The sequence below is a fragment of the Pleurodeles waltl genome, chromosome 2_2 (genome assembly GCF_031143425.1).
Source record: "Pleurodeles waltl isolate 20211129_DDA chromosome 2_2, aPleWal1.hap1.20221129, whole genome shotgun sequence".
Classification (NCBI taxonomy): domain Eukaryota; kingdom Metazoa; phylum Chordata; class Amphibia; order Caudata; family Salamandridae; genus Pleurodeles; species Pleurodeles waltl.
The window spans coordinates 893466903-893478994 of NC_090439.1; the positions used below are offsets into that span (position 1 = coordinate 893466903).

The 12092-nt window shown below is 43.4% G+C and overlaps 1 protein-coding gene across 2 annotated transcripts in view; it reads left to right on the forward strand.

The window, feature by feature from the left end:
- The window catches only part of ATP6V1C1 (ATPase H+ transporting V1 subunit C1), a 360600-nt gene that overhangs the window by 188805 nt on the left and 159703 nt on the right, over positions 1-12092 (forward strand). For both annotated transcript variants that reach the window (XM_069220590.1, XM_069220591.1), the window contains one exon: positions 333-401. In XM_069220590.1, coding sequence (XP_069076691.1) covers positions 333-401 — 69 coding nt within the window. The remainder of the gene's footprint in view (positions 1-332; positions 402-12092) is intronic.

A 12092-nucleotide genomic window follows, 5' to 3' on the forward strand; every position in this document is an offset into this window, starting at 1 on the left:
TTCACCAGTTTAGGAGTAGTCCTGCGGGAGCAAATGTCCGACTTTCTAAACAGCTCTTTGTGATTCTGGCTGAAGGTTACTGACTGTTTGGAAAACTCTGCCTTTGGTTCACCGCCAAGGCAGCAGAAGCATTTCCATAATGGCCCTTTCCTTTTGTGAAATATAGGTGCATCTGAATCCAGATTAAGTTAGTTTGACCCCATTTTAATGAACTGCTCTGCTGATCTTTGTTTCTGTGTGTTTGTCTTCAAAATACAATTTTTAATTAAAAATTGTGAAACATTTTAATTGTTGTCGATGGTTATTGTAGGTGTGACCTTTTATTTCCCCAGACAAACCTATAATGAATGGGTTAAACAATATGAAACACTTTCAGACATGGTGGTCCCACGGTCCAGCAAGTAAGTTATGTGTTTTTATTACAGTTTCCCATACTGAACTAAAAAAGCACAGTAGTGCATGCTTTAAAAGAAGAACATGCATGTCTCCATCTTGTCCTTGTGCCTTGATTTTAATTTGAAATCACATTTAAAAAGCATGGAGTTTTGCACTGTGTAGACTATCTTTGTGGTGCTATTTACTTTGTAGATGGAATAGGGGGGCTCATTTTTAAAATTCTGCTTGCATAAATATGACTCATCATGATTGTTCTGAACTTCTACAGTTGTTTTATTGTATATTATTAATCGTAAAATACTCAAATGTCTACGCAGTTTATTCTGCACATGTACCAAGCCACCATACATTGATGTGTCTCTGATCTCTACAGAAAAAGTATTATAGTAAGGTATTGTTCCTTGCTTTTTGGTTTGACATTAGTAAATTGTGCATCTGTTATGCTGTATCACACCATTTTAATAAAATAAATACATTGAGTATATCCTGTCCTGGTAGGTCTTTGAAATCATGACCTTCATTGTACTGTGTGCATCTTTTCAGAACCAACTTGTCTGGATACCAAAAAGTGTTTCCCAGTTTCCTTGGTGCAACCCTATTTGGTGTTTCCTCAGCCCCAGCAAAATGGTGGATATTAAAAAAATATTAATGCCTTTGTTAATTATAGATCTGGCCTTAAATCATCCTTTAGATAGTTTTACATATGAAAACAGTAAGTCAAGCATTTGTCCATCCGCCACATTCCATAAATCTAGTACTGGTGACCTCCTGAAAGACATGACCAGCACAGAGGCCCTATTTAAACTCAAAATAGCTCTTAAACCAAATATGATTAGGTACAATGCCATTTTATTGACTTCCCACCGCACAATTGAATCTTCCATTTTCTTACTCTTTTCCTTTCTCACTCCTCTCTATTAACAGATGGCGACATTATAAAAAGTCAAGTACACTTTACCACTATTGTTAGTTATATTAATTAACAGCTCATTGTAAACCTGTATAAGAACTGTGCAAACCTTAATTTCTTCAGTGTTGCCCTCACTACTAATTATCTTTAGTCATTTCTCTCCAGTGATATAAACGTACAGAATTTTATCTTTAAGACATTATTAAAAATACAAATAATCAGCTCCCTTCATTTGGCATTTTGCTCAATTTCTATATCGTCTTTCAGTATTATTTGAATTATGGCTCTCTTTTCATGATCTGAGGCATCCATGTTTTCATGTGGATGCTTTAGCTTTGGTGCACTGAAGGCAGTTACGCGCACCACTGTTGCAAGTAGGTTTTAATTTGATACCAAGGCTTACTATTTATACCACAGCATATCACCATGTATGTGAATAATGTTGTGCTGGTTTGCAGTCCCTTGTCACCTATATTTAGTGTGTATAACTACACTCTTAATTGATTTATACTTGTGAGCAGATATGTAATAATTCAACCTTTGTAATGTTCATAAGAGTCTTCAGGAAATGCAGGCATCCTGAATTAGGATGGTAACATACACCAAACTCACACTGAATGTTTTGCAGCTCCATCTGGCATTATAATGGGACCATTAGCTTTGTGACCAGTCCAAGCTCCTTCCAGTCATGCCTGTCCTAGTGGGTAGTATGACATTACAATGTGGCCCAAAGCCACACATCCCTTTATCACGCAATTTTTACCATGCAGTTTATTAGATATGCCTTTACCATGCATGGAAAGTGTATTTAAGGTAAGTATTATAAAGGTAAGTGTTACCTTACTACTCACTAACCTTACCCACTCCTAAACCCTAAAGGTAACCTCAGAACCCTGTACCCCTACCCATCCCTAAACTCTCTAAAATACCATTACTACCTTATCCATCCCTAAACCCCTACTCTAAACCTAATACTTTAAATATATATAAATCCACACATGTGTGTGGCATGTGTAGCTTTGCATATGTCATCATCTAGTGTTGGGCTTGGAGTGTTAAAAGTTGTTTTTCTTTGAAGAAGGTTTTCAAGTCACGAGATCGAGTGACTCCTCTCGGTGATAGTGCACATGGTCATCAAGTCCTTTGTTAGATTGTTTTCTTTCCGCCGTCGGGTTTGGAGGTGTTTCCTCTCGCTCCGGGATCTCGGTTCAGTATTTCTGAACTTATTTCTGCCTATAATATCGTCGGTATTGTTTCGATCGCGTTTTCCATCTATACTCAATCCGATTTACACCGCCTGAGTTGAATTCTCGCCCATAAAGGGCCTCGCCCATTTAGGGCCTACTTTAATGTTGAGCTGATGGAATGAACTCCTTTTGGATTCTGTCCTCAGTGTCAGGCTAAATTCCTATACACCGATCAACGTTCCATGTGCAATCTCTGCTTATCTCCAGATCATCAAGAAGAAACTTGTGACGCCTTCAGATCACTTAGATCCAAAAAGACTCTCCGGAACCGTAGAGCTCTTCGTCTCGAAATGGCATCCAAGTCCACAGAAGACACACCTGATATTTTCAGTGAACAACATGCACAAGAAGAAGTTCAATAAGGGGCAACATTTTCTTTCAAAGATTACAACTCCGATCAGCACTCGGATGATGATAGCCACTACATACCTCCAGCGCTGTACGGTAGTACAACTGCCCTATCGCACCACACAAAAATATTAAAAAAGACTCAGCACTAGTCGCCGGTCCTCCACTGCCTTCCTGCCATGGTCGGATCTGAAAAGTAAGTCTGGGTGACCAACCTTCGAGATCGGCACTGAGATTAAAGACTAAAGTGCATTTGGCATTGATCACACAAACTCCAACAATAGTCTCATAAACAAGCTGAAAATATGAGGGGACATCTTCGGAGCTGAAAAAATCTGCACCACCTTTGGAGCTGATATTTTTGGTACAAGCAAAGCACTCCACACAAAAACCTTAGGAGTCGAAAGACACGGGTAGCAAGCGGTCCACTTCTACCCATGAATCCTCAGACATACAACCTTTTTTTAGAGGTGATAGACGCTAAACAGCAAAAATTACAAATTCAAGAGGACACAGGAAGAATAAGTGCTTCTCTTTCAATGTCCTTTAGGAGGAAATTAACTTTTAAAGACACTTTAAAAGATGTACCTCCATCAAAGAAGGTCTCCAATGATAAAGAGCAGGAACAGGCTACAAAACACAAACAGCCTTCACCATCACATTCTCCTGTTCTTCCTTCCACACCACCACCCACATGTGAAGCACAGTTGTCACCACACACATCCTCACTATCACCACAAAGGGATGTCTTTAGTGATGACCAGGAGGACAAAGACCCATGGGATATATATGATCCTGATCCCATTCTACTAAATTATCCAGACTTACATCCTGCGAGACCTTCACCACCAGAAGACACTATTGTATACAAACAAGTAGTGGCCAGAGCTGCTGCCTATCATAATGTGCAGATGCATACAGATCAGATAGAACAAGATTTCCTTTTTGACACACTAGCGTCTGCACAAACAATATCCATGTCTTTCAGTGCTTCCAGGAATGCTCAGACATGCTTCTGGTATTTTCCAAGAACCATTGTTTATAAAAATTAAAAAAAATCAATTACCGCCTGACAAAATTGTGGTTAGCGCAGCAAGAAAAAGGGCCAACACTCAGTCCATAGGAGATGCTCCTCCTCCAGACAAAGAAAGTAAGAAAATGGATGCAGCAGGTAAGAGTACCTTCAAAAGCTGCAAATCATTGGAGGATAGCCAACTCCCATGCTCTTTTTATCTAGGTACAATAGGGCCCACTGTAATGAGATGGGACAACTCTTGCAGTATCTTCCTCCAGAACACCAATAGAGGGGGGTAACAGATAGTAGTTGAAGGGCAAGCAATATCTAATAATGCTATTAGATTCTGAAACAGCCAAAGCAATGGGTGCATTATACACCACACCCAGTAGCTCCTATAGAGGATCCGACAATAGAGTAATAGGTAAATCATCCACTTCCAGAGGTCCCTCTCAATGAAATAAACAGTGACTTTTTCACCATTCCCACAGAACACACATCTCCTGTGGAAGGATGACTGGTAAAATTCTATCCACAATGGCACAACATCACTACAGATCAGTGTGTTTTTCCAAGTATCCAACCTGGTTACTTTCTAGAACTAATTTCCATACCACACCACATTTCTCCTTGTTCACACAAACTTACTCAGGAGCATCTCACTCTATTAACCCCTTAGCTGCTGGACCTTTGCCCACCCAACCACCCCCAGTCCACTTAAGCTATCCACGCCTAATTTGCGTCCTTTTTTTTCCAACATCTCAAGTATTCTAAAAGTACCCAGAGTGTGTAGTAAAAAAATATTTTTTTTCTTTCAGAAAAATTGGAAAAAAGGGCTGCAGAAAAAAGCATGTGTTTTTTTTTCCCCTTGAAAATGGCATCAACCAAGGGTTTGCGGTGCTAAAATCACAATCTTCCCAGCTTTCAGAAACAGGCCCACAGATTTTTACTATTTTTTGGGTGTGCTTTTAGCCTCCTTCCAGTTAGTGACAGAAATGGGTGTGAAACGAATGCTGGATCCAGGACAGCTAAACATTTCTGAATAGTAGACAAAATTCTGAATTCAGTAAGGGGTCATTTGTGTAGATCCCACAAGGTTTTCCTACAGGAAAATAACAGCTGAAATTAAAAAAATATTGAAATTGAGGTGAAAAAAACAGCAATTTTTCTCCACATTTTACTCTTTAACTTTTTCTTGCGATGTCAGATTTTCAAAAGTAATATGCAGTTACAGACTCTTCTGGTTGCATTGATATATAAGGCTTATAGGTTCTTCAAGAACCTTAGGCACCCAGAACCAATAAAAGAGCTGCACCTTGCAATGGGTTTTCATTGTATACCGGGTGTACAGCAATTTATTTGGTGAATTATAAAGCGTGAAAAATAGGTATCAAGGAAACCTTTGTATTTCCAAATGGGCGCTAGATAAGGTGTTGAGAAGCAGTGGTTATTTGCACATCTCTGAATTCCTGGGTGCTCATACTAGCATGTGAATTACAGTGCATTTCTCAAATAGACGTCTTTTTTTACACACTGTCTTACATCTGGAAGGAAACAATGTAGAGAAAGACAAGGGGTAATAACACTTGTTCTGCAATTCTGTGTTCCCCCAAGTCTTCAGATAAAAAAAATTGTACCTCACTTGTGTGGGTATGCCTAATACCCGCGACAGGAAACGCAACATGGACACATCACATTTTATTGGAAACCTAGCAAACCTATACATTTTGGAAACTAGACACCTAGGGGAATTCAGAATGGGGTGACTCGTGGGGCTCTCACCAGGTTCTGTTACCCAAAATCCTTTGCAAACCTCAATTTGGCCCAAAAAAACAAAAAACACTTTTCCCTCAGATTTCGGTGCTTCAAAGTTCTGGAATCTGAGAGGAGCTGCAAACTTCCTTCCACCCAGCATTCCCCCAAGTGTCCCGATAAAAATGGTACCTCACTTGTGTGGATAGGCCTAGTGCTCGCGACAGGAAACGCCCCAAAACGCAACATGGACACATACAATGTTTGCATTGAAAACTGATGTGTTTTTTGGAAAGTGCCTAGGTGTGGATTGTGGCCTCTAGCTCAGCCTAGGGAAACCTAGCAAACCTATATATTTTTGGAAACTTGACAGGTAGGGGAATTCAGCATGGGGTGACTTGTGGCGCTCTCACCAGGTTCTGTTACCCAGAATTCTTTGCAAATTTCAATATTTGGCAAAAAAATACGCTTTCTCCTCACATTTAGGTGATAGAAAGTTCTGGAACCTGAGAGGAGCCACATTTCCTTCCACCCAGCATTCACCCAAGTCTCCCGATAAAAATGGTAGCTTACTTGTGTGGGTAGGCCTAGTGCCCTCGACAGGAATAGATCACACATCGTTCAATGTTGGTCCTTATATGAGGGCAACTGTTGACCCTGGGGTGATCCATTCCTGACGCGGCACTAGAAACAGGCACTCAAGTGGGGTATGGTTTTTATCAGGACAGGTGGGGAAACACTGGGTGGTAAGAATTTTGTGGATCCCAGCATATTCATCTGTGACAGAAATGCAAGAAAGTGTTTATTAAACATTTCCCATTTGCAGGGTATTCTGGGTAAGAAACCTTTGGGGAATCCACACAAATCACACCTCTGTGGACTCCTCGGGATGTCTAGTTTCCAGAAATGTCTGGGTTTGGTAGGTTTCCCTATAAGGCCGCTGAGCCCAGGACCAAAAACGCAGGTGCCTGCCTTACAAAACCAGGTTGTTTTGTGATAGATAATTTTGATGTCTCCACAATACGATTTGGGCGGTGAAATTTGGGGATGAACTAAATTGGGGAGCTCCCGATAGAGCACTCTCTCTGTGCTTGCCGCCACATGCACCTGCTGTCTGGGTTGGGCTAACCCGCTACTGTCCCGCTGCACAGACTGCTTGTGAAAGGACAGCAGGACTGTCCTCATCACCCCCCTCATAATCAATGGAAGAAGAGTTAACGAACGGGACTCCTCTGACTGAAAAATCACTCCCAGAATCTGCACCAATGTCCTATCCCTCAGATGCTGTCTCAGTATCTGCTGTCTCAGTCTCTGACCCTACGTCAGAGCTGTCCTCTATAACTCAAGTGAGGGCTTAAGCAGCAGTCATCCAATGCAATGCCATCTCTGCTATTGGCCAAACTGTTGCTCTAAAACAGTAGCCTACGTAGTTGGTCACAAAATTGCTGGTGGGTGAGTGTGTGATACATGCAACAGTAGAGGTCGCCTTACCTTCGATTCTTCCCTCAATCAGCAAGTTCTTTCAAGACACTCAAAAAAAGACACACTATTACTTCACCTTGTCACATACCAGTCGTCGTCTTTAGCACCTCTAGTGCCCAGTCCAACAATCATTATTGGTGCTCCCACTCCCATGACCACCTCCTCGGATTCCCTCACTACCACCCAGCAAAAGTGCCCTTCATCTCTCCATAGCCCCCGCACATAGATTGAATTTGTATTATAGCGCAGGTAATGGCTGACTTTACTAACGTACTCCGCTATTTACATAAAATACAGATTTGATCTTTGCAGTAGGCATGTAAACCTTCTGCGCTAGTTTATGGCATCAAAACTGCCACTAGACAAATGTCTGATCCTTTTGTAGCAGAAACATAATCACAAGACTTAGTTCACTTTTTTATTGCTGCCTAAAAGCTACAGTTGAAACGCGTCAGTTGAAGTATGTGCATTGAAGACGCAAGCTGCAACTGCAAGACAACTGTTGGTGAATATATATATGTTCGATAGCATGTGTAGCTTCAGATACACATGCTATGCATTATTCCACCATCTAGTGTTGTGCTCGGAGTGTTAGAAGTTGTTTTTCTTCTAAGAGGTCTTTTCGGAGTCATGGGATCGAGTGACTCCTACTCTCTGTCATACTGCGCATGGGCATCAACTCCGTTATTCAATTGTTTTCTTTCCGCTGTCCGGTTCGGACGTGTTTCCTCTCACTCCGAGATTTTGAATCGGAAACTTTAGATAACTTCTTTGATCTTCAGTATTGTTTCAATCGCGTTTCCACCTAGACTCGAACTGTTAATACTGTTGAAAACAAAATTTCACCCTTCTGGCCGTGTGTGCCCGACTCGGGCTTGTTCAGGCCTACAACGTCAAAGCCTGATGGATCGGACTCCATTTCGATTTTGTCCCCGATGCCACGCAAAATTTCATACACAGACCAACGCCTTGTATGTAGTCTGTGTCTTTCCCCCGATCACAGAGAAAAAGATTGCGAGGCCTGTCTATCGTTTCGATCCAAAAAGACCCTGCAAGATCGGAGAGCCAGGAGACTGGAAATGGCGTTAAAGAGTACCGACTATATCGACACCATGGAGGAAGAACAGGAGCAGACGGCAGTTTCCCTCTGAGACACGGACTCCAAAGAAGACTCGGAGGAAGATAGTCTCAACACTGCTGGTCAGCACGAGAGTACAACTGCCCCTACGTCCACCCATAAAGTCCTCGAAGGCCTTGGGTGCACCACTGCCAGAAATCCATGGTTCAACCCGAAAGAAGATTCACGTCGACCGACCTTCGGGTTCGTCGTCGAAAAAGGCCACACCTCAGTCGATACCAGAGTCTAGCAAGCCTGTCAAAAGCTCAACTTCCGAACCGAGTTGGCGTCCCCACTCTTTGGAGTCGAAGCCTCGACATCCTGCTTCGGAGCCGAAACAACCGGCTGTATTTTCGGGCCCGAAAAAACTATCATCTTCGGAGCCGAACAAGTCTTCTTATTCAGAAGAACAAGGACTTTTGAGCCATCTTAAGCAGAGCTCAAAATCACTTGAGGAACAGTCATATAGACCATCTGATCATGTTTCTGAGGACACAGATTCAACCCATTCATGAAATCATCAATGAGAGACCATCAAGGATTCATATCCATAAAGAAACTGACAGAATAATTACTGCACCTTCTCTACATACCAAGAGAAAGTTGGCTTTCCAAGGACATTTAGATACTGCTCCACCACCAGCTAAGATTTTTAAACAGACGTAGAAGCCATTACCTATGCATACTTCTCCCCCTCATTCACCACAACTTTCTTTTTCGCCACCACCCCCTAGCCCACCACCTTTGCCTTCACCAACTCATTCACAATATTTTCATGGTGATACGGTTGATCCTTGGGATGTCTGTGATCCGGATCCTATTCCTAGGAATGACCCAGACTTATACCCTTCCAAACCTTCTCTACCAGAAGACACTACTGCATACACGCAGGTTATTTCTAAAGCAGCAGCGTACCATGGGGTGCCTATGCACAATGAACCTTTAGAAGAGGATTTTCTTTTTAACACCTTATCCTCCACCCGCTCACGATATCAGTGCCTCCCAATGCTTCCTGGCATGATTAAGCATGCAGATGAGATATTCAGTGAGCCGGTCAAAGCTAGGTCTTTAATACCACGCATTGACAAAAAATATAAGCCTGCACCTACAGACCCTGCTTACATTACCCACCAAGTACCTCCAGACTCTGTGGTTGTGAGTGCCACCAGAAAGAGGGCTAGTAGCCAGTCGTCAAGGGATGCTCCTCCCCCTGACAAGGAGTAGGAAATTCAATGCGGTTGGCAAGAGGGTAGCGACACAAGCTGCTAACCAATGGGGAATTACAAACTTGGAATCCTTGCTGGCAAGGTATGATAGAGCCCACTGGGATGAGATGCAGGAACTCCTACAACACCTGCCAAAAGAACACCAAAAAGGAGCACAACAGATTGTTGAGGAAGGTCAGGCCATAAGTAACAACTAAATATGGGGTGCCCTTGATGCTGCAGATACAGCAGCTAGAAGTATGAATAAATACTGCCATCACTATTCGCAGACACGCATGGCTACGTTCCTCTGATTTCAAACCAGAAATACAGCAGGCAGTGCTGAATGTGCCTTTTAATAAAAAGCACCTGTTTGGTCCGGAAGTTGACACTGCCATAGAAAAACTCAGGAAGGACTCGGACACTGCCAAAGCAATGGGAGCCTTGTATACAACACCTTACAGAGGCTTCTTTCGTAGGCAACAATTTAGAGGAGGATTCAAGCCACCATCTACAGAGGCTTCTTCCTCCCAGGCGAAACAAGGGCAACAACAGCAATACCAGAGAGGTGGATTTAGAGGTTCTTATAGAGGCCAACACTTTAGAACCAGAGGCAAATTCCAGGCCTCAACACAAGGCACTACCCCATCTAAACAGTGACTTATTAACCATACCTCAACCCCACACATCTCCTGTGGGAAGCAGACTGCAGCAATTCCATTCCCAATGCCAAAATATCACCACAGACCAATGGGTATTGTCAATTATCCGCAATGGCTATTGTCTAGAATTGATTTCTACTCCCTCCAAACATTCCTGCACGTTATCACAAATTGTCCCCAGACACACAATGTTCTATTACAACAAGAGGTACAATTGCTACTACTGAAACAGGCAATAGAATTGGTCCCACATTCTCAACAAGGAACAGGAGTATACTCACTATACTTCCTCATTCCCAAAAAGGATGGCACTCTCAGACCCATCCTAGTCCTCAGATCCCTAAATCTATATATCCTGTCAGAACACTTTCACATGGTAACTCTGCAGGACGTCATTCCACTACTACAAAAACAAGATTATATGACTGCATTAGATCTAAAGGGTGCGTATTTCCATATACCCATTGTAGGAAGTTGGCTCTGTATATACTATTTCAACGTGAGAAATAGTGTGCACAGAGTCCAAGGGTTCCCCTTAAAGGTAAGATAGTGGCAAAAGTAGATAATTCTAATGCTCTATTTTGTGGTAGTGTGGTCGAGCAGTAGGCTTATCAGAGGGTAGTGTGAAGCATTTGTTGTACACACACAGGAAATAAATGAGGAACACACTCTCAAAGACGTACTCCAGGCCAATAGGTTTTTATATTGAAAAATATATTTTCTTAGTTTATTTTAAGAACCACAGGTTCAAGATTTACAGTTAATACTTTAAATGTAAGGTACTTCACTTAGATACTTTAGGAACTTTGAATGAAAGCAATATCACATACAGTCTATGTAAAAATGGCAATAAGCTATTTTCAAAGTGGACACTGCAAAAATCAACAGTTCCTGGGGGAGGTAAGTAAAGGTTAGTTTTGAAGGTAGGTAAAACACTTACATGTCTCAAGTTTGGGGCATAGGCAGCCCACAGTTGGGGGTTCAAGGCAACCTCAAAGTTACCACACCAGCAGCTCAGGGCCGGTCAGGTGCAGAGGTCAAAGAGGTGCCCAAAACACACAGGCGCCTATGGGGAACAGGGGTGCTCCGGTTCCAGTCTGCCAGCAGGTAAGTACTTGCGTCCTCGGAGGGTAGACCAGGGGGGGTTTTGTAGAGCACCGGGACACACACGAGAGGGCACACAAAGTACACCCTCAGCGGCACAGGGGCGGCCGGGTACAGTGACCAAAGCAGGTGTCGGGTTTCAGGTAGGAATCAATGGAGGGACCCAGGGGTCACTCTAGCGATGCAGGCAGGCACAGGGGGGGGGGGGGCTTCTCGGGAAAGCCACCACCTGGGCTAGGCAGAGGGTCGCCTGGGGGTCACTCCTGCGTTGAAGTTCGGCGTCGGGTCCCTTGTTACAGGCAGTCGCAGTCAGGGGGAGCCTCTGGATTCTGTCTGCAGGCATCGCTATGGGGGCTCAGGGGGGGTCGTATCTGGTTACTCACAGGCTCGTAGTCGCCGGGGAGTCCTCCATGAGGTGTTTGTTTTCTGCAGGTCGAGCCGGGGGCGTTGGGTGCAGAGTGTGAAGTCTCACGCTTCCGGCGGGAAACGTGCAGTCTTTGAAAGTTGCTTCTTTGTTGCAAAGAAGTTGAAGGTTTTGAACAGGGTCGCTGTTCATGGGAGTTTCTTGGTCCTGTAGTTCCAGGGCAGTCTTCTGAGGCTTCAGAGGTAGCTGGTCCCTGTCAGATGCGTCGCTGGAGCAGGTTTTCAAAGTTGGCGACAGGCCAATAGGGCTGGGGCCAAATCAGTTGTCTTCTTCCTCCTTCTCTGCAGGCTTGTAGGTCAGCAGTCCTTCTTTCTTCAGGTTGCAGGAATCTGATTTCCTGGGTTCTGGGGTGCCCCTAAATTCTGAATTTAGGGGTGTCTTTAGGTCTGGGAGGGCAGCAGCCAATGGCTACTGTCCTTGAGGGTGGCCT